Genomic DNA, 26,995 nt, shown 5'->3' on the forward strand with positions numbered 1-26,995 from the left:
GCTGCCGGCTCGCTGCACCCTTGACCTCATGAGGGGCGACGGCATGTCCCCAGCTGGCCGGCGAGGACACAGGCTCTGGGAGGTGGGGTCTCTGGATGGCCAGACCCAAGCCGGCTGTCTGGCTCTGCGGCTCCTGTGTCCTTGTCCCACATTTCATGTCGGCTGGCGGGAAATGCGAACTCTCCTCTGCTACAGGAGTCGTGCCCTCTTGGACGTCTTGGGGACCGGTCACAGAGAACTCTCTGAGCAACGCCGTGCTCCCGGGGCGCTGATACAAGGGAAGAGCCCCTCAGGCTCAATGTTGGGGAGACTCTAGGGCAGCCCAGAGAGTCCCACCCCGCGGAAGGGGACAGTTACGGCTCCAGTTCACAGGCCCGTTCACAATCTCCACCAAGACTTTTGGGACCGGCCCTGGAGTAACAGGGCAGCCGCTTCGGGACACAGCTGGGAGGTGCTAGGAGTCCCCGTAGCCACAGCACCTCCACCCAGCCCTGACTCCAGCCAAACAAGACCCCCACAAACGCCCACCCACAGATGTCCAGCAGCATTGTTCCTCACAGCCAAGTCCAAGCCACCCAACGTCCAGCAACCCAGGCTCGCCCACAGGCTGGGGTGGGGCTCAGCCAGGACACAGAGAAAGTCATGACCCCACCGTGAGGCGGGCGTCGTGTGACTGAGGGAAAGCAGACGCTGAAGGCCACTGCGGCTCGGCCCCCCTGGAGAGGAGTCCAGGGCAGGCAGGCCACAGAGGGACGCTGGACCTGCGGGCCCAGGGCTGCTGAGGGGTTCCCTGAGAAGGTGGCCCGCAGTGAGACAGCAGGTGGCTGCACAGCCTGGCGACGGGCCTGGACACAGGACCCCCACGGTGGCGCTCTGTTTTCTCCTGTCCTCTCTTAACAACAGGCTTGACACCTAGGTCCAGCCAGAGATGCCAACCGCTCATAGCAAACGCAGCGAGTCTAACAACGTCTGGCAGTAAAATGTCTGTGACTGTCACACTGCCCTGGAGCATGAGCCTGTGACGGGCCAGTGGGGACTGCCACGTCACCAGAGGTGGGAATCCTGTACAGCAGGGTGCCCTGGACGAGGGAGTGACGTGTGGCCTGGGTAGACAGCGTGAGATTTTATCATCCTGCTCGGGCTGGCACAAGAGGTAGAACTTATGAAGTGTTTGCTTCTAGAACGTTCCACAGGTAACTGAAGCCATGGAAGGTGAGACACAGATAAAGGGGTGCTACTGTGATCAATTTGCACTTTCTCAGGGGAAAAGGGACAGTAGCCTCTTTGATGGTTCCTGTGCCCATCCCTAACCTGGAGCTCTACAGCCGAGGGCTTTGCTCTTTCCTGCCCCCGGGACTTTGCACACGCTGTTCCCTGCCTGGGTTCTCCAGGGCGTGCTGCAGACCTTAGCAGAAAGGCCATCCTAGGGAAGTCCTGCGTTCTGGCTCTGCTCAGCCCCCTGGGCTGCTCCCACAGCTCCCTGTCAGACCCATCCTGCGTCCCTGTCTGGCGCTCCTCCGGCCGATAGCAGGAGACCAAGGTCCCACCTCAGGTGTCCCAGCACCGTGTCAGGGGGGTGGTCCATGGTTCAACAGACGCTCGTTGAATACAGGAGCATTTGGGCCTGACACCATCCGTGCAGCAATTCTCCTTTTGCAGGGAAATGGGGGCTCACACACTGGGACCAGAAAGCCAGGAGTCACCCCCAGGGGTCCGCTGGCGACATCTGGAGACATATTTGTTTTTCACAACTGGGGGGTGGGAGGGAAGGGTGTATGCAGGACTGCCACGGCAGAGCTTGCCGGCCTGGTGTGTCAAGGCCCGGGCCCTGGACGCCCTGCCCTGGACCTCCACACCAGCCGTGGGCTGCGCTCTCCCTCCTCCACCTTCCCTTTGGGGACAAAGGTCAAAAGCATTGGCCTCGGCTGGCAAGGTCTGGGCAACCTGGCTCCTGCGCCCATGTCCCCAGCCCTGCTCCATCATATGGCCCTTGGCCCCGGGACTCTTTCAGGGCCACAGCCTCCTTCCTGCCCGGGCCTCTGCCTGAGCTGTGCCGGCCCTGCCCTCCTGCCCACCCAGCCTTCGGTCACTGGCTACCGCAGCAAGGGAGCCATCAGGGACATGCTGGTCCCGCGCCTTCCTCTGCAGGACAGGTCTGTGCTCCTGGCTGTGCTGTGACAGCCCCCGGGGGCACTCAGTAGCCTGAACGTCCAGGAGGGAGTGGCCGCCAGCGAGAGCCTCAGCACAGACCCTCCCAGTTCCTTTTCCTCTTTCAAAAGCGTGGAATAAAATTTGAACGCATCAGCTATTCCAAGGGCATCGCTTTAATTATACCCCTGCTCCTTCTCTGCTGACGAGAATGTTAATTCTCTGCTAAGTCAGTGCTGACCGCCTTGCTGGCTCCCTCTGCTGCTCTGAGGGCCCAGCCCGCCAGCCAGGTGACCACTGAGCCATTGACAGCCCTGTCTCCTGGTCCTTTGCTGAGCAAGGGGCCAGGGCCCAGGCTGAGGACCACAGGTGGACGGACGAGGTTACGCTCCGGCCTCACATGACCAGTGGGGGGCTCCAGGGAACGGGCTCACCTCCCAGGGCTTACACCCCACCACCCCAGACAGGGACAGGAACCAGCCTTGCCGAGGGCGGGGGGGGGGGGATGAGATGCTGAGCCTCTGGCGGAGGCTGGGGGACATGGAGCCAAGTACCAGATGGGGAGAGGAGTCAGTGGGGGGCAACAGGGTGTGGGGGGACTGTGGCAAAGGGAGCACCTATGCGAGAATGCAGCCTGAGACTGCAAGGACTCCAGAGGCTGAGGCAGGGGGATCACGAGTTTGAGGCCGGCCTCAGCAAGTTGGTGAGACCCTCAGCAACTTAGGGAGATTCTGTCACAAAACCAAAAAACAAAAAGGATAGGGGATGGAGCTCGGTGGTAAAGTGCCCCACGTTCAATACCCAGGAGAGAGAGAGGGAGACAGAGAGAGAGAGGGAGAGAGAGAGAGAGAGAGAGAGAGAGAGAGAGAGAGAGGGAGGGAGAGGGGCCTAGGGCCTGCAGATGCTCGGTCTCATCTGGGTCACCTTCATGTGGGGTTGACACATGAAAATCCACTGAATTGTCCTTAGGCTGTGCCCATCCAGTGTGTTTGTGCTTTGAAAAAATAAGGAGATTAAAGTACTTAGAAACATGGGCCCCAGTTTGTCAGTGCTTCTGGATTTTCAGAAGAAGCTTCAAATTCAGATTTTTATATAAAGTAGCTCAATTTTTAAATGTGGAAACAAACTCTTGTCGTTTAAAAAAAAATACCACGAAGCACTCCCCCTCACCCCAGCTCCCCGCCGGCCCAATGCCGACACCCTCAAGGTCAGACCAGCCTGCAGTCACAGGGAACCCCTTCTCCTGGACATACCTCCAGCCGGTCCACTTTGGCATAGATGCCACGCATTTCTGTCACTTTGGCCTTAAGGCCTGGGACGTTTTCCTCCACGATCTGTGAAATGTCGCTCCTGATCTGAAAAAGAAAGCGGCTCGTGAGGCCACGTCGCTGCACCCTCCTTACGGCCTCGGGGCCACAGGGGTCCACACAGGCCCCACTGATGGCCGTGATGCCATGTAGCACCAGCCAAGGACCACGCGGAGTTCCAGACGGGGACCGTCCTCACCCCCGGGACCCCCACTCACCCAGGGATTACTCCGTGAGCCCAGGCTGGACATCTTCATGTGCAAACCACGGACCTCGAGCGCACGGAAGATCCGGAATCTCCTCTCTGAGCCAGAGTCGAGGCCGGTCCAGTTTTCACTGCACTGGAATTAACCAACTAGTGGGTTGATGACTGTCACTAATATCCATTAGTGACGTCACACAAGCCAGGAAGCGCCCGCTACGCCTGGGTGCTGGGCTGTTCTTTCTTGAACCATCTCATTTAACCTTCAGTTTCTTCAGCCTGAAAGGACCGGAGCCGGGACCCGGAACTTTGAGCAGCCACATCCTCCCGTCATCGCCAGAGGGACACTGAAGCCTCCGTTTTGTTTCAGAGCCAAGGCCAAGCCACCTTCTGCATGTGCGTGAGAGAGTCTGCCTTCCTGTGGTCGCGTCCCCACGGCTCTCCGACACTGGGGATCCAGATCCCTAGGGGAGGACTGTCACACGCTGTCCCCATGCCCCCTGCGGCCTGCTCTATGGGGCGGGATGCCCTTCAGCCAAGGCTCCTAGGACACCGGAGTCAGGTTCTGGGGCCCGCGGTCCGAGGAACACCGGAGGACACAGTAGGAGCTGGACTCGGGGCTCAGGACGATGTTTGAATTCAGCTCTGGTCGTGGTGCCACCGTCTCCTGGGCACTTGGCTCCGAGCCCAGCACTCTCGGGGGTGCCTCTTTCTCATGCCGAGTCCTTGAAGCCAAAGATCAGCCCTGAGGGTACGTGTGGCAGCAGGCTGTGGCCTCGGGCCTACCCCCCCTCTCCAGGACCCCAGGCTATCCCTGCCCACCCCAGCCTCAGTTTTCTCATCTGTAAGATGAGGGTGTGAACCAGGGCCTCTCCCGCAGACCCCTGGGGTACACGGGACCACCAGTGCGTGAGCGTGGCCCTCTGAGGCACCCACCCGGCCCAAGGGTTCTGGTATTAAGTTTCCAACTTTAGCATTAAGCAGAGACATGGGTGGCCCCAGGGCTGGACAGGGAACCTGTAAGACGAGCCTGGGGCACCTCCGTACCACAGTCAGGGAACACGGGGACATGTCAAAGGGCACAGGAGCCAGCCTGGAGAGCAACAGCCAGGCGGGAACACTCCAGTGACAAATGATAACGTGTCACTGGATCCTAACCCAAAGCCGATGATGCAGGCACCCTCCACACCCGCAGGTCACACATCTGGTGTCCATCAACCACCCGTCAAAATACTAAGAAAAAACCTGTCTGTGCCCAGCGCAAACGATGTCCTCCTCGCTCTCTAGACAGGAGGGCACAGCACCGCCGTGGCACGGGCACCGTGTTAGGCATCAGAGTCACCGAGGGACGATCTGAAGTGACAGGAGGGCTGCGTAGGGCTCGGAGGTACAGGCCCAGGTCCCAACCCCAGCTCTGCATTAAAAAAGTAAAGTCCCTGGAGGGTGGGGACAGGCCACGTGCAAGTGCTAAGCCACTTGACATCAGGGATGCGAGCCTCCTGGGGTTTTGTGTCCAAAGACACTCCTGGAACCAGTCCCCGAGGACACCGAGGGACCCAGGCGGGCACGAGGGAGAGACACACCCAGGGACAGGGCACGGAAACGTGGGGGAGCAGGGAGTTTCCAGGAGGGGAACCTGCCACGTCCCCTCAGACGGGCACCGAGGCCACACCAGCACGATGCCACGTGGGCCCCGTGGGCCCCTGGCAGAGTGAGGAGAAAGCCCCTCCCGTCGGTCCCACCATGGGAAACCCGAACCGGGGGCCATCTACCGGACACCCGACCGCCCCGTCACCACACTGTGGAACCAGCAGGAGCAAGAGAGAGACCAACTCTGCCCCAGCCGGAGGGACCCAGGGGACACGCCACTGTGCCCTGGGGCACCGGAGGCTGGCCCGGGGCAGGAGGAGGGGTCGGTGGGAGCCGAGCAGAGGCAGCACCCGCCGCTGCCCGCTCACTGGCCAGGCACGCGCCGGGTGGGGGAGACAGTCTGGGAGAGCTTCGAAGTGTCTGTAAACAGAGAACCAGCCCAGACGGAACGCAGGGTGGTCTGCAAATGCAGGACTCAGGCTCATCCCAGCGGGCGGGAGCGCCCCGAACCTACAGGGTTCCCGCGTGGGCAGGGGACATGAGAGCCCACCTCAGGGCATTCAGTGTAGGCCAGCCGAGGGGGCACGGACCCCAGGCCACCTCTGCACGCTGTCCATGTGCTGGGGACAGACCCTCTGAAGCTGGCACCGGTCCACTCCAGCCTGATCCTGCAGGTGACAAAACAGACCCAGAGAACAAAGGAGCGAGGCAGGGGGCTGGGACTCCAATCAGGGTGGTCCCAGGCCACGTGCCCCGGGTCTGCAGGCAGCTTCTGCGGGCCCTGCCACATCTGCCCGGTCACACCCAAAGCCAAGACCCACAGCCCAGCCAAGCGAGGCGCCAGGATCTCAGAGCCAGGCTGCTTCCCTGGGAAGCCCTGATTTCCAGCTTCTTGTCAAAAGAGCTGGTCACACTGAGCCCGCCAGTGTCCCACACAGTGACAATCCGCTGGAGCTGACAGGGGTCCCCCTGGGTTAACCACAGAGCCCACCACTCCCCAGAGTGTCCCTAACATGGAGTCCGTGGCTACAGGGGCCCTTTCTTCTTGGAAGACAGTCAGAGGAAAGTGGCACATTTCTTTGGTCACACCCGACCCCCTTCATAGCAGCACGCGGTGGCGGCATCTGAGGGACAGGAAGAGAGCGGAGGTGACGGAAGATCGGAAGATGGGCGCTCTCTGGGGCTCTGCGAGGACACACACTCAGCAGGTCTGTCAGCCCGGAGGCCTGGCAGACCCTTCCCCAGCCTGTCCTCCGCCCTCGGAGCCCACGCGTCCAGCAGCAGGCGCTGACATCATCGCAGAGCAGGACCTTTGGGTGCCCCCAGGAAGGAGAGCCACGGCACGTGACCCCAGGCACATTCCTAATGCCACTGCTGGGCCTCAGCCGGCAGGGACTTTCCTGCCTGTGAGCTCCGGGGGGTGGGCCTGAGGCGGCCCCCAGGGCCGGGAGCTGGAAGGCCCTTCAGATCCCGTCACTGGAGAACTTCACTGCCCGGGCCTCTCTGCCTGGGTAACGGGGACGAGCAGCAGCTGCCGTTTATGGGTCCTGGATGTGTGGCCAACACTGTGCTCAGAAATGGTTGATTACGCGTGGACGACATGAAGGGCCAGGTCTTCAGTGCGCGGCCCGAGGATTTGAACACGTGCTTACCTCTGTGCCATCACAACCAGAGCAGGAGGCAGAACACACCCATCACCCCGGAAGTCCTCCCTGCCTCTACCCAGCCACAAGCTCCCGCCTAAAGCTGAACTCCCTCGAGTGCATGCCTTTCTGGACTTCCCAGGAATGAGTGGCCCAGAGTGCCTCGTGTCTGGCTTCCCCCTCTCAACAGCGTGCCTGCGGGACTCGTCCATGTGGCTGGGTACAGGAGCCTTTTTCATTGCTGAGTAGTATTTCCATAAACCATCGATTCCCCACCACTTGGCTGATGGTCATGGGGCTGCTTCTCCCAGGCTGTGGCATTTGGAACAGGGCTGCTACAAGCACATGTGGCTGAGCCTTTGTGCGGACACTGTTTTCATTTGTGTTTTATAATGGCCTCCGATTAGGAAGACCAGGGTGTAGATGAGCGTATGTTTAACTTTATGAGACACGTTTCCGAAGCAGCCCTACTGTTTTGCATGTCGTGGGTAATGGGTGAGCTTCAGTTGGGCTTCATCCTTGCGAACACTTGCTATCTTGGTGGTTTTAAAATCTCAGCCATTCTAGTGACATGAATAAAGCGCATAGCTCTGTCTCAGCTATTCCATCGCAGGTCATAGCAGACTGGGATGCCGCATTCCTCCATGAAGCGGGGGTCCACACCCTTCCCCCTTGGTTCTTGGTGGGCTCTGTGGGTACTTTCACCAGTAAAGTATGACGGAAGGGACCCTGTATCAATTTCCATATCCCGGCCTCATGGGACCTGAGACTCCACTTCCTCCTATGGTAGCCCGACGGCCATGCAGTGAGGAAGCCCAAGCAGCCACATGGACAGGCGGAGGCCATGGGGCTCTGATGAGCCCTCTGTGCCCTGAGGTACTCCACAGAGTAGATCTGCTGTGTTTTATACCACTGAGCTTCAGGCCGTGACCATCGGAACCCTCATCTCCACGTTACAGAGGAGAAAACAAGGTTCCGAGAGGTAAAGCCCCGGCTGTGCCTGGCGGCCCACAGACCCGAGCTTCGTGTACCAATAGTGGGTACTAACAGAACAGGTCCCTGGACAGAGTAGTGAATTTCAGTCACAGACGGGGACCAAGGACAGGCTGGTGGGCAGATTCACACACCAGAAAGGAAGCTGGGCTTCCGTCTCTGGTGGCCTGGTCTCAACAGGACGAGGCTTCTCCACAAGCCACCCAGCGCCAGCCGGGCCACTCTGGGACCTCGGGACGCATCAGTGTTTCTGAAGGCTGAGAGGAGCTGGGGACCATGAGAGGTCCACAACATGACGTCACCTGCTCCCTGCAGGTCCCCACTCATCCCTACCTTAGATTTCAGAGCAGTCACAAAGAGAAGGAGGTCTCATCCTCAGGCTGACCACCGATGCCCGGCTGACACGGGGCACGTGCTGGCACGCCAGGTCTGGACGGTCGGGGACATCTGTGGCACCACACAGAACACGGCTGAGGGACTGTAAACCCAAATGCCCCCAGGAGCCACAGAGGCACCGCGGGTGGACAAGCGGGCCAGACACGTCCCTCATCGCAGACACCCTGAGGCAGACCCACTGCCACAGGGGACCCGCTCCCTCCATGTCCTGGAACAGGGATCCTGTCACAACACACAGAAGCCCAGGGTGGCCATCCCTGGGGTGGGTCACACTTGCCACCCACAGGGGCGGATGCTTGCAGGGGGTGAGGGGACAGCCCCCCAGGGGGACCAGATCTCCATTTCTCCAAGAGAAGCCAGATTTTGGGCATGAAATTCTAAAAATATCAGCAGCTGATTCCATTTTTTCCCAGAAACATCAACATAGCTGTCAGCAGCCCTGGGCCAGGAGTCATCTGTGCCCAACCTCCGTATTCAGGGCTCTGCTCGGCGTTGGGGGACCTCCCTGGTGCTGCCTGCAGTCTCGGGGCTCCTGGCAGCACCCAGAGTCCCCACCACCCGGCCGGGTTTCCAGGACTGGGCGGTGGTGTGACCTCTGTCCACCCGTCCATATGGACTCCTGCCCCGGCTCTCCTGTCTCTCAGGCTGCCTGGGGCCTCCTTCCACAGGAGGCCTGGGGATGGGCGGGGAGGTGAGGACGCAGATGTCCTTGGTCATCAGTCTGCACCGTCTTCGGACCCACCTTCTCTGCTGTTCCTCCCCCAAGCCCCAAATCCAAGGCCGCCTGCTCCGTCAGCCTCCGGTTCCCCAGGGGGCCCTGACAGCCTCTGCTCTGGGACCCCCGGGCCTCACATCACCCTTGTCCCTGCATCCAGGGTGGCTCTGGCTGCTCCAGCTGGCGGACCAATTCCACCTCCGTGGACAGGGCCCAGGGGATCTGGACTCTGTCCCCACCTCATCTCGGGGCCTGGGCAGGAGAAGGGCCAACCTTGTGAGGAAGAAGGTTCTTTGGCTGTAAAAAGTCCGTCTGGTCACCTTGCCACCAGGCAGAGCCACCTCTGCATGAGAACCTGGTTCCTGGGCCAGTTCCCATCTTGTTCCCTACAGCGTCCCCAGAGGCTGGCCCAGGGTGGGCACTGAGATGCCTATGCCTGGCACAAGCCTGGTGCTCCGTGTACGTCTGGGGCCGTGGTCACTGTCACCCCCTGGGCACCCTCTAACACCTGGCTGTGGACCCAGAGCTTCACAGGGCCCTAGGTCTCCTGGTCAGGCCCAGCCTGGCAGCCTTCGTCCACTCAGGGGGAAGGGGGGCCTGATCACAAGACGGGGTGCTCTGGACCTCCAGGCAGAAGCCCCCACCCTGGGTTCCTGGCTTGCCCTCACTGAGCTTGGAATCTTCTAGAAAATTCCACCATGGCCCCCAGGGCTGCACGCCCACCGGTGGACAGGGCTGGTCCTCGGGCTGGGTGCAGAGGGGGCGCACGGCAGGGCAGAGGGACAGGGGGCTCCTCCCGGCTGCCCACCCGGCCCTCCCCGGTCCCCGATCCCGGGTCCCGTCCCCGCGGCGGGAGTTAATAGAGCCCCCCCCACCGCCGCGTGGCCGCTCCAGAGCGCCACCTCGTGGCCGCGCCGCGCCTCCTGCAGCGGCCTCCGGGGAGAGGGGTCAAGATGGCCGCCGGGCGGCACCTGGGCGGGGCGGCGCTGCCCGAGCGGGGGTCGCCCCTGCCGCCGGCCTGGCTCCAACCCGCGCCTCCCGGCCACTCACCAGGTCGCCAGGCTGAAGTCCTCCAGCGCCACGAGTAGCTCCTCGATGGCCGCCTCCACCACCCGCGCCTGGAACGAGAAGGTCCTGCGGCCAGCGGTGGTTTCCAGGGAGACGGGCACCCTTCCTCCGCTGCTTCTTGCCTTTGCTTATTTATTTCTGGTTAAGCAAACTAAGCCTTAGGTCACTCCCTGGCCCTCCCAGACCTTCCCTCCTTAGACCTCTGCAGGCTTGTTTCCGGTAGCAATGACTCCCGGCCACAGGGGACTGGCCAGGGCCAGTGGGCATCTACTCTGCACGGCTCAGTGGAGATGAGACACATAGGTACCAGCAGGAGGTAACACAGCCATCCTTGTCAGGCTCGGAGAGGTAAGGTAACCTGCCCGAGGTCCCACAGTTACCAAGAGGCTGGACCAGGGGTCTAAGGCTGGAGTCCCCCGTCTCAAAGCCTGCTCTGATGAGCACCTTGGCATGTCCCAGCAGCCTCCAAGAAGCGGCACAAGCTGCACAGGTGTGGCATGGGCAGCTCTGCAGAACTGTGTGCAAAACGCTCAACAGAGAAGGCCTCAGATGTGCCCATCTGGTCGTAGCTGGGGTACGTACTGTTACCAAGAAGTCGCTATTTATTGGAAATTCAGGTTTAACCGGGCGTCCCGAGGGTGGTCTGCACCCCTGTCAGCCATGCTTGCCCAGCCCTGAGGAGCGCGCCTGACAAAGGAGACCTGAAGGTCTTAGGCTCTCTGAGGGTCCAAAGGTCAACAGTTGTCCAAGACCCTGGGGTGCTGAGGGAGTGGTCAGGGGTGGAGTGCAGGCTTGGCATGCACAAGGCTCTGGGTCCAGCCCCAGTGCTGAAAGAGAAAGAGACCGAGAGAACATACCGGCTTGGGCTCCTCTCAAAGGCGCTCACTCAGGTCTCAAGCAACTGGCCGCCAGCAGCTGTCAGGAAACACAGGCTGAGGTTGGCCAAGTCTCAACATTTCTCAAGAAATTCTAATATCATAGGAAATGTCCCGGTTTTTAAATATGGGCATAGGTTCAAAAAAAAAAAATCTTTAACACCCCACGGGCCAAACCAAACAGGAGCAGTGCAGGCCTGCGAGGCCGCTGCCTGCTCACCTGTGCGGCCTTCACCCCTCAAGCCTGCACCACTTTCCTGACCTATAAAGAGCCGTTGAGGCTGCAGCCGTTTAATTAGCAGGCACAGAGCAAGAAGGCTCCCCCAACATGAGTCCTTTCTCCACTGACCACAGGGCCCTGCCGGGGGCGTGTGACCAGAGGCTGCTGGGCAGGCTGGGGCCATCCCACTCCTGAAGACTGCCCGCCACCCACTTGTCCCCACCAAGGTTTGAACTGAGCCCAGCGCCTGCCTCTGGCGTGAGCCGTCGCTGCCACAACAAAATAAGCCACTCGCTGCACAAAAGCCTCCTTCCGGCTGGAGTATAAATAGTACCCAGTTGCAATTTTAAACTCTGGAACCTTCATCTCACAGCTGGGAGTATTCTGGGCTGCCACAGGGATGCTTGACAGGAGCAGGGGCCACGGCAGGGGGAAGGGTGGGAGGCACGAAAGAAGATCCCCGGGTCCCAGAAAATAAAACTGGTCAGTGACGTCACGTCATCACCACGCTAGGGAGGAAGACGGGCCGAGGGCAGACGGGGACGGTGGGATGTTTCTTTGGATCCAAAGAGAAATGAGAGGGATGGGAGGGGGCAGGGGCTGCCGGAGAGCCCCAGGAGCCCGGATGCAAACCACCCAGACCCCAGCGGCGCACCTCGGAAGAGACCCACGGGGCCACAGAGGCCCGAAGCCACCAAAGGGAGCCTCCTTCCCAAGGTGCCCCCGAGCTGCCAACCTCCACAGTCCAGTTCAGAAAGGACCAGGCCTCGGGGCCTGGTGGAGCTCAGTGGTAAAGTGTGTACCTAGCATGTGCAAGGCCCTGGGGGGCGGGCGGGGTGGCACTCGCCTGTAATCCCAGTGGCTCTGGAGGCTGAGGCAGGAGGATCCCACGTTCAAAGCCAGCCTTAGGCAGCAAAAGTGAGGCCCTAAGCAACTCAGTGAGACCCTGGATCTGTAAATAAAATACAAAATAGGGCTGGGGACATGGCTCAGTGGTTGAGAGAAGAGAGGAGAGGACAGAAGACCAGACAGGGCAAGTTCAAGTCTGTCCTGGGTGCCAAGGCCACCGCCTCCTCTGCTGGCCTGGGACCTAACCCGGGGGCCCCACTTGTGTGTTTTGGTGGCTCACCTATGACAGGAGCCAGCCTACCCATACCTGAGCCACACCCCAGTCCTGGTGGCAGGGTTGTCAGGAGGTGGACCAGACACCACAAGTGTGACTGAATCATTCAGCAGATGCTGACACACACAGGCACAGAAGGGACAGCTGCTTTATGCTCCTCTTTCCTGAGAGATAGAAGCAGTGGCTGATCACTTGGTACAGACGACCCCACTCGATTCCCAGAGGAACCCTCTAATTGGGTGCTATTATTCTCCCCTTTTTCATGGACTGAGGAACAGGGGATCAGAAACATTAAGTCACCTGCTCAAGGTCACACAGCTGATAAATACCAAAGCCAGAATTTGACTCTGAGCAATATGACCTAGAGCTGAAGGACTTGTCTTGGGGAGGGGGGGTGCGTGTTTTGTTTGTCGTCTTTGACTTTTGCAGTCCTGGGGATGGAACTCAGTGCTAAGCCAGTGCTCTAACGCTGAGCCACACCCCGGCCTTCTCATTTTTGGCCGCCTTGCTCTGTGCTGAGGCTGGCCTTGAACTTGCAGTGGTAACTGTGACTGCAGGTGTGGGCCACGTGCCAGGCCAGAGCTTACAGTCTGTAGCCACCGGGATGCTCTGGGGAGGGCTGGGGGGAGACGTGTCCCTTCATGGCTGCCTGTGGGCTGTGGTCGCTCCCCCAACCTCAGCTCCCGGGGCCCAGGGTGGTGCCCAGGAGCAGGAAGGGGCCAAGATTGTCCTTGCCGCCTGTCTGTCTGTCTGGCTTCAGGAGGAACAAGCCCCAAACATTCCTGGCCCACAAAAAGGGGCTGGGATTGGCCGCCCCAGCAGGCCACAAATCACTCACGGGACGATTTTCTCTCAAGATAATCCCCTAAGTGGCCTCCGAAATGGGTCCCGCAGGCTGCGGCCCACGTGCCTCTTTAACCAGCCTGAAAGCAAGACGAGTATCCCTGCAGCTCTTTTTGGTGACTCCTGGGACACAGACTGCTCCAGTCCCAGAGGAAGGAGGCAAAGAGCCTGCTCTAAGTGACACCCGGCATTACGGGGACGCGAGTAGGCTCCTGTTTTGCAGTGCGGGGGACGGAGCCAGGGGCCTGTCCTGGCAAGCGCTGGGCCCCTGAGCCACACCCCAGTCCTGGTGGGCATCGTTCACACGGGTAGACGAGGCTGCGTTCCTCCACGTTCCCCAAACGCTGATCAAGCTCCCAGCTGGGCAGGCCACGACAGACAGGGGCTGGCCCTGCTAAACCTCCCTGCCCGCTGCCGCCCCGCCACAGGGCGCCATCTCTTGCCGGGACCACTGCAGGAGCCTGCGCGCTGGTCCCCAGGCCTGCTCCCCTGCAGTCTCCTCCTCCCAGGGGTCCTCCCCTGGACCTCCCTCCCCGGACCACCCTGCGTCCACCCGGCTGGCTGTGATCCCAGAGGTGGGGCCCGGAGCGTGGGGAGGAAGTGGAGCCGCGCGGAGCCCGGTGGAAGGTGCCGCTGTGCGGTTGCTCTGGAAACCAGCCTGGAAGTTCCTCGGGAGGAAGGCGGCAGCTACCCCATGACCAAGCTCCTTCCCCAGAAGAATTGAAAACACATGCTCCTGCAAGAACTCGCACAGATTACCCGAGGAGTCAAGCAGTGGGGGTCACCTGGTGTCCCTGAGCTGGGGCACGGGCCAAGGAGCCGTGGTCGAAGCAGACCAGGGGTAACAGTCTTCTGCCCAATGAAAAGGAACGGGGTCCGTCCAGGCTGCGGTGGGGAGGGTCCTGAGGGCACACGCAAGTGACAGAAGCCAGCCACAGTGGCCACAGGCTACGGATCTCATTTGCACAGCGCACCCAGAAGGGCAGGCGAGAGGCCAGAGTGCGTTAGTGCCCTTCCCTTTGGTGGGGGCAGGGGAGGGGCAGGGATCCTTTCGAAGGGCTATGGGGTCTCCTTTCTGAGGCGGTGGGAATGTTCTGGAACGAGCCGTGGGAGCGTTTGAGCCTCCCAGTGAGCACACTGAGCGGCACTCCATTGTGCACTCTGAAACTCTGACGACTGCAGGGCGCGGGGGGCACCCCTGGAATCCCAGCTGCTCGGGAGGCTGAGGCGGGAGGACCCCAAGCTTCAGTCCGGCCTGGCCAACTTAGGGAGACCCTGGCTCTCCTGCCACCAGATGACACGTTTGGACATCTTGGGTTTTGGTATCTTTTTAAATTCAGTTTTCGGTTGCAGGTCCCGGAAGAGGGCCTGGCCCACGGTAGAGCTGGGGTTTCCAAAGAGGGGCCCCAGCCCCCTCCCAGCCACCTGCCCTTTTGCCACTGTGCCATGAGGAGGTGGCTCTGTCTGGAGTGAGGCCCGCCGTGCTGGAAGCTTAATCCCCCGCGACCGTGTTGGGAGGACGCAGCAGAAAGATGCTCACAAATGCGGGCCCTCGACCTTGGACCTCCAGCCTCCAGAACCGTGAGCCAAATAACCTTCTGTTCATCACAAGTAACCCCGCCAGTGCGATCTGTCACAGCGGCACAAAACAGACCGAGACAGTGACACTCTGTGATGCCTGGGCTCAGCCTGGGTCCCGGCCTTGAGCTTGGTTCGCCCTCCTGGAAGCCAGGGCTGGGAGTCAGTCCAGGCGATCTGCTGCAGAGGCCCTGGTGAGAGGCCCCGGAGGTTGGGAGGCCACGTGGAGACTGAGACGCACACCACCAGCAGCACCAGCAGCCAGGCGACAGTCAGGCCACACTGGACCTGCAGGGGCAGACGCCACAGCCGCCACAGCCAGCAGCAGCCACCCGCCCAGGCACCTCCAAGTCGCGGGCATGTGTTATGCTGAGCGGGTTGAGTCGTTTGCTACCTGCAGTTGGGGATCAATACGGTGCTCCGTGCTGGATGAATATTCTTTGCAGGAAAGAAAGGACGCAGGGAGGGAGGGAAAAATCAGCAGGAGGAGGAGGACACACACCCACAGGAGCCACTGCCTGAGGACCGCAGCCCAGAGCTGTCGTCCTGACCGCACCTTCTGTGCTGTGTGGTCTCCACTCCATCTTTGACCATCCCCGTGCCTCAGTTTCCCCATTTGAAAATGGGGGTGGGGGACACTGCTCTGACCCCCTCAGGAGGGACCCGGAGGATGCCAACCAAGCAGCTTCCCGGGGTCGCTCGCCATCCCCATGAGCCACAAGCCCCACGTCCGTGTCTGTAACATGGACCCAGCAGGGTCTCCAAACCTGCGTGGACACAGAAGCCAGGCAGGTGACGGTCACCTGTTGGGTCAGGAAGAGGCCAGCCTATGGATGCCATTTCCCACCTTTGCCTTAAGAAAGAGCAGCATAAGCAAACCACACCTCAGCCGATGCTCAGCCTCAGGGGAGGGAGGGGGGGGGCTGGGGCACAGAGAGACCCTTTGCCCCATCGAAACAGGCGCCTGCCCCTGGCACCAGCTAGTGCCAAGTGGGAGCTGCAGGCCCGCCTGTTCAGGACAGACGTGGTCCAGACACTTGTGCAATGCTCCCACTGGCAGCCATCTAAAACCAACCTGGTGAATTGTTAAAATAAGACTGTTGGGGGCTGAACACGGCCTTCAGACCTGGGGCCACGCTGTGCCTTTAAGACACAAATGTGTAAAATGTCCAAAGAGGCGAGGAGCTGGGTGGGGCTGGGTGTGAGAGCTGAGAGGTCAGGGTCTCCCCTGGGTGGGGGGGATGTTCTGAAGCAGTGGTGGGGATGGCTGGGGGCTGTGACCAGGCCAGGCCATTAAACTGGTCACTTTAAATGAGTGGCTCCTGTGTGCGTGGGTTCTACCTTAGTAGCGCTATTTAACACAACGATCTTTGTAGAAACCACAGTGTCCGCTCAACCTGCGCAGAAGCAGCAGCTCTCCTCTGGGTCCAGGATGAAAGGGGTGAAGTCAGAGTTGACAGACCCGGGCTGGGGGCACAGGGAGAGCTCCGGCTGCCTCGGGCCTGCACTGCCACCAGGGAGGACCTGGCAGGGCATGATCATCCCCTCCTCAAGGAAGAGACACCATCCTGGTCCCTCAGGACCCTCGGCCTTGAGGTCTGAGTGTCCAGAGGGGACCGGCCACTCTTCCACACTCATCCTGACCCCAACTTCCAAGAAGGTAATTTGGCAACAATGACCGGTGCTCAGCGTAGAGGGCTTGCCTGGGGCGTGCAAGGCCGAGGGCCGGTCCTCAGCACCACACATAAATAAGTAAATAGAATAAAGATATTTTTAAAAAATGCTCACACCCTTAGGCGGTCCCCTCCTCCCAGGGGTTTCTCTTGATTCTGCACAAATGCACAGTGACGGGCTTCAGGTGTTCACAGCAAAAGGCTCCGCAGAACCTAAGTGACTGTCAGTGGAAGAACAGTCACCTAAATAATAAGTCACGCACACACAAATCTGTCTAGTTTTCTTAAAAAAAAAATCAGGCAGAGGACCAGGACGTACCTAGAAGTGGATCATATACCTGGTAGGGGAAGGCCCTGGTTGGGTCCCCAGCACTGAAAAGCATAATAAAAATTGGGCAGTTCTCTGAGCACTTGTATGGAGAGCTCTCCAAGCCACATTAAGTGAGAAGGACCCACAGGGCAGAATGTAGGAGTGGGCAGAGGACGGTGGGGGTGGGGAAGGACCTGCGGATGAGGGCAGGCCTGGGCAGGCCCACTCAACCGCCACAGTCATGGGCTCTTGGACTGGTAACGTATGTGTACTTTTTAAAATTTTTAAACAAAACTTAATTGCTAGGGACTGGGGATGTGGCTCAAGCGGTAGCGCGCTCGCCTGGCATGCGTGTGGCCCGGGTTCGATCCTCAGCACCACATACCGACAAAGATGTTGTGCCCGCCGATAACTAAAAAATAAATATTAAAATTCTTTCTCTCTCTCTCTCTTTAAAAAAAAAAAAAACTTAATTGCTAAAAACAATTATTCCAATTTACTTTAAATGAACCACAAAGCAAAATTTCCCCACAGCCACAGCCAAGGAATAAATTCAGGTCCAGTGACTCAATCCAGGAACCGAGGCCCATTTGGACGGCGCAGGCAGTAGCTGTGTTTTGCAGAACTGTGACGTGCACAGCTGGCCCGAGGTACACAGGTGCAGAGGGGACACAAGATCCCGAGCCTGCACCAGGGCATCCTGGGGAGTGGAAAATTCCTAACCTCCAGCCCCGAAGGAGGCCTGGGGTCGCCTGCTTCCAAAGGCGGTGCGGAACCGCGGGCCACGTGGGTGAGTGGCATCACCCTCGCCACGAGTCCCTGGGGACCCTGGGGACGGGCCTGGTGCTCTCCTCCCAGCGCCCACCTGGACCTGCTCAGCAAACACCTGTGCAATGACTACCACTGTGACTGACGTCCCCAGACCTCTCACGGCAGAATCCACATCTGTGGATTCCTGGCCCCGTCCACTAACCAGCGGATGGCCAAGGAGATGGAGGCGCAGAGAGGCCCCCAGCACAGGCCCCAGCCCTTGTGCTCCCTCCTCTTGGCCGTCCAGGGACTGGGCTGAGCACCGGTGTCCACACACCCATGAGACTTTTCCTCCACCCGTCGGCACCAGGCACTGAGGACCCAGGGCAAGCAGGACAGTGGGTCCTGAGGCTGGGCGTGGCCACTCCTGGACAACAAGCCTGTGACCCCAGTCAGGTCCAGGCCAGAGCAGGCGGGTGGCCTTAAGCAGGACGACTGTCAGAATCACCAGGGGACTGTGGAGAAGTCCAGATCCCCAGCTGGGGCCCTGGGGTCACTGTCCACACCAGCTCCATACAGCAGTCACAGTGATGTCCCGAACAGGCAGACTGGGTCACTCCCAGGCTAATGCCCTCCTGGGGAGTTTTTTAGATCCCATCGCCCAGTGCCCACACCAATTCGACCGGAATGCAGGGGCGGGAGCCACGCGCCAGTACTTTTTTTTTTTTAATATTTTTTTTAGCCATTGATGGACCTTCATTTTATTTATTTATTTAGATGTGGGGCTAAGAATGGAACCCAGCGCCTCACCCTGCCAGGCAAGTGCCCTACCACTGAGCCACGACCCAGCCCCAACGCATCAGAACTTCTTGTGAAGATTCCCCCAACATGACAATGTCCACAAAGTTTAGGAACCAGGCCCTGCCCAGGCCCTCAACCCAGCTGGACCTGCGCCCAGTGACAGGTTTCGCCGAGTCTCCTCTTTATAGATGCATCGAATGTGGAATCTCTGCCTTCTGCTTGGATTTCCAGAAGGTGGTCGCACATGCACACACCGTGGTGGGCAGCGTCTCGGGGCAGCAAGGTGTCCACTGTGTCCACTGGGGACCAGCCATGCTCTCGGGCATGGGGCTGTTTCCAATCTTTGGGAAGCTGTTTCTTTCTAATGCTCCTCCCTTGGGGCTGAGGGTCACCAGCCAGGAAGAAGGCATCTCGGGTCAGGCCCTGTCGGGGGGCTAAGGACAGCTCACTGCTGGCCGCGTGGATCCCAGCCGGGAACTTCCTTTCAAGGGGGTGGGCCCTCTCCCAGCGCCCACTGTGGCCTTGGCTTCTCATGCCCCAGAAGTCTCTGAGCCAGGGCCCGGTGGGCACTGTCCTCCTGTACCTGGGGGCCTCAGCAGCCAGCTCTGGTCTCCTGGCAGCCACTCCAGCCTTGGGGGTGGTCTCGGTCCTGCAGCCAGAAGTCCCAGGCTCTGACCCCGGCCTGCACCTGCTCGCACCCAGCTCAGGGCTTTGATCCATGACCCAAGAGCAGAATCCACACTCCTCCCCAAGGCCCCCGGCCCGGCTGGGCCCTGCCCGCTCCCACCGCCCCACCTGAGGTCCACCACACAACCCTCCGGGTCCCTATCCCTCCCCAGCTGTGCACAGGTGTGCCAGTGTTTGCCATCTCCACCGCGGCCCTTAGGTACCTCCCGTGAGGCCTCTGTCACCATTTTGTCGCAGCCCTTCCTTAGTATCTGTGAGGGAATTGATTCCAGGACCCCTTCAGATACCAAAACCTGAGGACGCTCAGGTTGTTACACAGAAGGGTGTAGCTCTGCACAGATCCTAGGCACGTCCTCCTGTAGACATGCAGTGGCTCAAGCCTGTAACCCCAGCGGTTGGGGAGGCTGAGGCAGGAGGATCTCAAGTTCAAGATATAATAAATAAATAAAGTCATTGTGTTCATCTACAACTAAAGAAAAAATATGAGTAATAATTAAAAAAAAAAGGGGCTGGGGAAGCACCTCAGTGGGAAGGCACTTGTCCAGCGTGTGTGAAGGGACTGAGTTCAATCCCTAGTACTGTTTTAAAAAACCCCTCCTGTGTATTTCAGGTCATCTCTGATGATTCATGTTGCTCAATACAAATTCATTGCTATGTAACTCGCTGCGATGCTGTTTGCCTCTTTTGCTGCTTTAGTTTTGCTGGGGATGAACCCAGGTCTGTGTGCGCTCGGCAAGCACCTACCGCCGAGCCACATCCCCAGCCTGTACTAGGTCTTTGAATATCTGTATCACTTTTATTATTCTATTTTTTGTACATTTTTCCCCAACATTTTTGATCCCCAGGTGGCTAAACCTGCAGGCGTGGAACCCACGTCTACAGCACAGCCACCGTCTTCCCTTCCATCTTTATTATCCGCGCATCTCCCAGACCACGACGCCAGTCTCGAGGACGGCACCATTGTGTGCCACTGGCTTGCCCAGAACCCAGAGTCATGGTTCAGCCGTCAAGCCGTCAGGATTCAACAGGTCACTGCTTCAGGGAAGCCCTCCAGGACTGCAGGTAGGTACTACCCTCCTCCACCCCTCCCAGACCTCCTCGGGCTCCCTGGTCCCTGCACATCCGGGGGCTCCTGCCCAGACACAGCTTCTCAGAGAGGCCTTGCCCAGCCTCCACTCCAGACACCCAGAGCCGCCCTCCAGCCGGGGCATCTCCAGGGCTCTCATCACAACTAGTGGGTGTTCTCTGTCCCTGGCCTGCTGTCTGACCGCCAGGCGGCAGGCCCAGGTCTGGCTGCTCTGTCCTCTCCAGCTCCAGGCCGACCTGCACAGAGCAGGGCAGGCCCCATTTCACCAAGGAAGCTGGCCATCTGCGGGGCTGGCACTGGCTGGATGAAGAAGCTACTTCCTGTAAGAGCCAACGGGACCTGGGGAAAGGGCTGCCCGAGGGCCACCTGCGGCTCAGGCCTCTCCCGATGCAGACGTCCCTTTCCTGGCTCATTTACCAGCTGCAGCTCAGGGGCCTGTAATGAATCAACGCTAAGGAGAGCCTGGCGTGGCCTGGCGTCGGCTGCTTTTGGTAAATAAACTTCAGCAGGCGCGATAAGTGGGTTTATTGCCGCACGGAGCTACAGGGAGTTGGGGTTCTCCATTATGTCCCTTACAAACGAGCACAAGCAAAGCTGTTCTGAGTTAAAGGAGCCCAGAGGAGAAGCAGCCAATACACACAGTCTCTTCAGAAGACCTGAATGAGGCTGGGGTTTAGCCGCTGGGCACAGGGACTCTCGCTGCTCACACTCAGGGCCCGGGGACGTGGCTCAGAGGCAGAGGGCTTGCCTAGCACGTGTGAGGCACTGGGTGATCCCCAGCACCACATAAAAGTAAATAAATAAAACAAAGGTATTGTGTCCATCTACAGCAACAACAAAAATATTTTAAAAAGAAAAGAAATAAGAACCCTCAAGCCAGGGGGAAACTGCAGACACCTGTCCCTGGGCCACCAGACCAAGATGTGATAGGGGATTGGGTCTCCTCCAGGGTCCAGTCTGGCAAAGGGCAGCAGCTCTGAGCCACTTTCAGATGTTCATAAATCCTGGATCCACAAGCCGACACGCATTCAGTGAAAGCCTCCAGTTGCTGAGCTACGAAGTCTACATAAAAACTTCGAAGCCACTAGGTCAGTCCCTGTGCAAGGGCACAACCTACAAGCGGAGTAGCACGCTGCTGGCGCGTAGTAGGTGCTCATAGAAACAATGCTTATTTCATGGTGGGATGCTAAGTCAAATAATGATGTAGACTCTAATGCAGAAGCCACCCACCCCAAGGGGCTACTGAGCATTTAAAATGTGGCTGGCCCAGAGACAGGCTTTAAAAAGCCTGATTTGAAAAATAAATAAATAAATTTTTTTTAAAAAAGCCTGATTTCTAAAACTTGGTTAAGAGAAAAGAATGTAAAATGTCATTATTTTAATAATTCCTATTACATGTTGAAATATTTTGGATCTGCATTATTTTGGATAAATGATACTTTGGATACACTTAATATGGTGAAATGATGTCATCTGTGTTTCTGTGTGTGCTTCTTGGGGCACTTTAAATTACAAAGATGTCTCACATTTGTGGTTGGAATCATATTTCTACAGGATAGTTCTTATGGATGCACTCATTTAACCCAGGGGCCCTGTACCACTGAGTTACCTCCCCAGTCCTTTTTATTTTATTTGGGGTCTTGCAAAGTTGGTGAGGCCAGTCTAAAATCTGCGGTCCTCCTGGCTCAGTATCCCAAGTTGCAGGGATTTCAGGCATGAACCACAGCATCTGAGTTGCATGCTACTTCTTTTATTTATTTATTTTCCTCTCTCTCTCTCTCTCTCTCTCTTATTTTTTGGTTTTGTCGTGCTTCTTTGTTTTGTCTTGGCATGTTACTTCCTAAACTGAGTTATGATTCACATTCCCCAAAATTCACTTGCTTAACGTGTAGGATCCAGCAGTTTCCTTCACAAAGTTCTGTGCCCATCCCTGCTAATGTCACAACACTTTCTTCACCAGGAACAGCGTCCCCTTACCTTATCCTCACAGCCACTATCCATTTTTCCATCCCCTGCACCTTTTTTCTTTCTTTCCTTTTTATTTTTGGTACTGGGGATTGAACCTGGGGTGCTTTGACATCGAGCTACAGCCTCAGCCTCAGCCCTTCGGAAAAAAAATCTTCCTTTTTTTTTTTTTTTTTTTTTTTAATTTTGAGGGTCTTGCTAAGTTGCTTCCAGAAGTTGCTGAGGCTGGCCTTGAATTTGAGATCCTCCTGCCTCAGCCGCCTAAGTCGCTGGGATCACAGGCCTGCAGCTGCCTCAGCGGCTTTCTATGCCGTTTTGAGTAAAGAAAAGCAAGTTGCAGAGGAGCACTGTATCATCACGTCCATACAGACACGGACAGATAAATGCCCACATCGCTAAAGGCACTCCTAAGCGTTGGAATGACGCGCACCAACTGTTGGTGCTGGTTTTCTCTGCGAACTGGAAACTGAAGTGGAAAGAAAATGAGAGGGCGAGGCCGGCCTTTATTTTAAATGCTTCCGCGCCGCTTTTGTGATTTAAAAAGAGAAGGGGCTGGTTTTCTGGCCCTAAATAACTGCTAGTGGACTTGGGTAACTTTTCCCAGCTCCATCAACAGACTGCTCCAGCCGGAAGGAGGCAGGAGCCTCGTTTTAGCCGTACTTTTTATTTAGGCGTTTAAAATAGAAAGTGCCGAGAGGGACGTGGTGTTCCGCTCCTAGCAACCGCAGCGGACCGCGGCCTCGGGGCTTCCCGCTCCCGGGCTCTGGCACCGCTCAGAGGAGGCTGGACAGGGGCAGGGCCGGTCGGGCGTCCCCAGGGCCAGCCCGGCAAAGGGCAGCAGCCCCGACCGCGCTCGACCCGGCGTCCCCGGACAGGGGGTCCCGGGGTCAGCAGCAGCGGGGACGAGCTGCGACCCGCCGGTCATCTCAGGGTCGCCCCCGGCAGACCCCGCTCCAGAGGGCGGCGGTCCTGGCCCCCCAGCCCTCGGGCGCGCGAGGATGCTGCGAGAACCGCGGGTCCCCACCTGCTTCAGGGCCCGGGTCCCCACCCGTGATTCCGCATGGTCCTCCACCCCCGGTCCCCTACCTCTGCCCCGGGCTCGGGGGTCAGGAAGAGCACGAGCTCGTGCGCTCCGCTGCGCACGGGCTCCGGACTCTCGGCGTCCACTAGCAGCATCCGGAGGGCGACGGGGTCCGGCGGGCACCGAGAGCCCGAGCGCCCGTCCCGCGCCGGGGCCTCGGAGCCCCGCCCCGGCCCGCTGCATGCCCCGCGGCCCGCCCTGCTCCGTGGCCCGCCCGGCCGAGGGAGGCGGGGCAGGTGCGCTCCGGCCGCGGCCCGCAGCTCCCCGCAGCTTCCCGGGCGCCGGCCGAGCGGGCAGTGCCACCCAGTGGTGCGCCGCGCGCACTGCGGCCGCCCCTGCACCACCCGGTGGACCAGGGCCTGGCCAACTCGTTAGCAGATTGCAGTCACCTGGGCCCGTTTGAAATGGCCGAGGCCCGGGCCCCACACAGTCTTTTACGGTTGAGACCCGAGAATCAGAATTTTCTGGAGGTCACCAGATGGTTCCAACACACAGCCACGTCGAGAAGGAGGACCAACGGCGAAGACCACACCTTTCTGTTGGAATCCCCAGAGGGCAGTGGTTCCCGGCGTTGGAAACCCACCGCGAGCTTTTAAATGCCCCCAACCAGACCTCACGCCCGGCAGATGAGGTCAGAACCCCTGTGCGTGGGACTTGGTAGAGCAGCTCTGCCACCCAACACCCCCTCCCAACCCTTCATCAGAAGTTTTCTCGGGTGATTCCAGGGTCCACCCAGTGTTAGAGCTGTCCCAGGGCCTCCTTCTTTTAAAGCCCCCAAGCTGCTGGCCGGGGACCACCTATTCAGCAGCTGGTTTTAGGAAAGCCAAGGGTATGGGAGGACCAACTCCTCCTCTTCCTCCTCCGGGCAGCCTTTATTTATTTGTGGTTCTAGGGACTGAAACTAGGACAGCTCTACCACTGAGATGCTCCTAAGCCATTCAGAGACCCTGGGGCCGAAGGAGGAGGGCTCACCCCACACCCCAAACCGATAGTCGTGAGCACAGGACCAAGAAAGCACATGGGCCAGGGAAGTCTAGAGTCTTGATTCTTCACAGGACTCCTCTTTCAAACTATTAAATTTGGCCGGGCATGGGGTGGCGCATGCCTGTAATCCCAGCGGCTCAAAGGCAGGAGGATTCCAAAGTTCAAAACCACCCTCAGCAACTTAGCGGGTCCCAAAGCAGCTTTAGGGAGCCTCTGTCTCAAAAACTAAAAAGGGCTGGGTGTGGCTCAGTGGGTGAGCACCTCTGGCTCAGTCCCTGGAAAGACATCCTGTCCGGCAGCCCAGGGAGGGTCTGAGCAGGCCCTGATCACCCAGCCACCCCTCTGCGACCCCTGCTTCCAAAGCACCCTCTGCTAACTTCCCAACATCCCGCCTGGACATTCAGGACTTCAGCCCACAGTCATTTTCTGGAAAATTCTTGGCAAAGACTTGGGTCTCAGGTGCTCAGGGAAAGGGTTTATGGGACCTCGCTGAGCCCACACTTGGCCGTTGGCCACGCACGGCATGACTTCCCTCCGTGTGCCGACCTTCCGGGCATCCCACGCTGGTCTAGGCACCAACCTGGGCCCCTCACCCGTCCCCTGGCTGGGACCCTTCATCAAGAGCCCAGAACTGGCCCAGATTAGCCCAGCAGAGCTGAGTGTCACAACTGCCCCTCGGATAGATGTCAGGGACGAAATGGTAAGTGGGCAAGGAGCTGCCGTCACCGTGTGGCTTTTAAGTCATGCCCAAGCACACCACAGGCTGCTTAGGTGACACGCAGCGTGAGCCTAAAGGGAGCAGAAACCATGCTCCCCACCCACCAGGAAGGTGGTTGCTGGGGTGGGGGGGACAACAGAGGGGTTTCAATGATATTTGTGATGTTCTTCTCCTTAGTCGATGTTGGCTATAATACTTAACCTTTTCAAATGCCCAAAATGACTCATTAAAAAAGACCCAACAAACCCCACAGCCTGGAATGTTGGCTAACAGCACTGACCGCCCAGCCCCCTTCCCTGGGGGAGGGTTCTGGAGCCGCGGGCTCTTCCCCAGCGCCCCTGGATCTGCACTCTGGGCCAGGCTGGCTCCACAGTCATTTTGCTGGTGAGTGTGCAATTGTGCCTTAGAAACACTCTGCTAAACACCCAAGGCCCAGAGCCCTGCCCCAAACTTTCTGAAGGGAGGGGGATTCTGGGGAGAAGGGGTGCTGGGCCTCTAGGTTGCAATCCCCTGGCCTCTGAGGACAAGCCCACCCAGGGGCTCTACCTTGCTGCTGGCACCTGACAGGGCCCCCAGGGAGGCCGAGAAAAGACCTTAAACACAGAGGGTTGGATCTGAAGATCTCCCCAGGCCCTCAGGGGCGCTTGGCTCCTGCCCCAGGGCCCTGCCCCCTGGTCCAGCCCTGGTCCCGGGGGGCCCTCAGGGAGGCCCTGGGACAGGCAGAGCCTGAGGCCTGGAATGCAGCCCGCCGAGGCCGCACCCTGTCCAAACCAGTTTGAACCAGCTGCCGGGAGGGAGCCCTGGCGCGTCCCCACGAGCTCCCTCTGGTGCCCAAGCCGGGCTCGGAGCTTCTGCTCCTGCAGCCTTCTCCAGCGGCCTGGGCGGGTGCAGGCAGCCCTCCCCGCCGGGGCATGAAGAGGTGGTGGCTGCCAGGCCCCAAGGGCCCCGGGAGCTGCAGCCCTTAGCTGGGCCTAGGTGGCACGTCCTCCACCCCCGCCCATCCGGCTTCACCTCAAGAGGCAAGATGGTGGCCTCTCCTGTCGTTTCAGAGCTCCCCAGCCCAGGCCTCAGGCACACCCCGCTTTAGACCAGCCCCAGTTCCCAAACTTGTGGGACATTGGAAACCCCTGGGACGTCTCTAGAAAATACTGATGCCAGACTCCACCCCGAGACCGACTTAAGTGGTCTGGAGCGTGGCCTCCCGGCTGTGGGAGTCTGAAAAGATCCAGGGGGTGGGGGTGGGGGGATTCCAGGCTGCCTGGTCCCAGGCTGGCTTCAGGCTGGCCTCGCTCTGGGCCAGTGGGGACCCCACAGTGGCCTTTCTAAGGCCTGGGGCCTCTGCAGCAGCCTTCCTTGCTAAAGTGTCCTGGGCACAAATCACGTGCCAGTGTGTGTGTGTGTGTGGGGGGGAGAGAGAGAGGGAGAGGAGAGGGAGAGGGAGGGAGAGGGAGAGGGAGAGGAGGGAGAGGGAGGGAGAGGAGAGGGAGAGGAGGGAGAGGGAGAGGAGAGGGAGAGGCAGAGGAGAGGGAGAGGAGGAGAGGCAGAGGAGAGGGAGAGGAGGGAGAGGCAGAGGAGAGGGAGAGGAGGGAGAGGGAGAGGAGGGAGAGGGAGAGGAGAGGAGAGGCAGAGGAGAGGGAGAGGAGGGAGAGGCAGAGGAGAGGGAGAGGGAGGGAGAGGCAGAGGAGAGGGAGAGGAGGGAGAGGCAGAGGAGAGGGAGAGGAGGAGAGGCAGAGGAGAGGGAGAGGAGGAGAGGCAGAGGAGAGGGAGAGGAGGGAGAGGGAGAGGAGAGGGAGAGGAGGAGAGGGAGAGGAGGGAGAGGGAGGGAGAGGAGAGGGAGAGGAGGGAGAGGGAGAGGAGGGAGAGGGAGAGGAGAGGGAGAGGCAGAGGAGAGGGAGAGGAGGGAGAGGGAGAGGAGGGAGAGGGAGAGGAGAGGGAGAGGCAGAGGAGAGGGAGAGGAGGGAGAGGCAGAGGAGAGGGAGAGGAGGGAGAGGGAGAGGAGAGGGAGAGGAGGGAGAGGGAGAGGAGGGAGAGGGAGGGAGAGGAGAGGGAGAGGAGGGAGAGGGAGAGGAGGGAGAGGGAGAGGAGAGGGAGAGGCAGAGGAGAGGGAGAGGAGGGAGAGGCAGAGGAGAGGGAGAGGGAGGGAGAGGCAGAGGAGAGGGAGAGGAGGAGAGGCAGAGGAGAGGGAGAGGAGGGAGAGGCAGAGGAGAGGGAGAGGAGAGGGAGAGGCAGAGGAGAGGG

General features: G+C 59.2%; 1 protein-coding gene across 1 annotated transcript in view; it reads right to left on the minus strand.

Annotated features, from left to right (window-relative positions):
- The window catches only part of Bcas4 (breast carcinoma amplified sequence 4), a 45,755-nt gene extending 22,590 nt beyond the window's left edge, over positions 1–23,165 (minus strand). Inside the window, 3 exon segments of the mRNA XM_077109092.1 lie at positions 3,402–3,519; positions 10,045–10,112; positions 23,061–23,165. Coding sequence (XP_076965207.1) covers positions 3,402–3,519; positions 10,045–10,112; positions 23,061–23,150 — 276 coding nt within the window. The 5' untranslated portion in view covers positions 23,151–23,165.
- Positions 23,166–26,995: the final 3,830 nt, after the last annotated feature.

The sequence above is a fragment of the Callospermophilus lateralis genome, chromosome 3 (assembly GCF_048772815.1).
Source record: "Callospermophilus lateralis isolate mCalLat2 chromosome 3, mCalLat2.hap1, whole genome shotgun sequence".
Lineage (NCBI taxonomy): Eukaryota > Metazoa > Chordata > Mammalia > Rodentia > Sciuridae > Callospermophilus > Callospermophilus lateralis.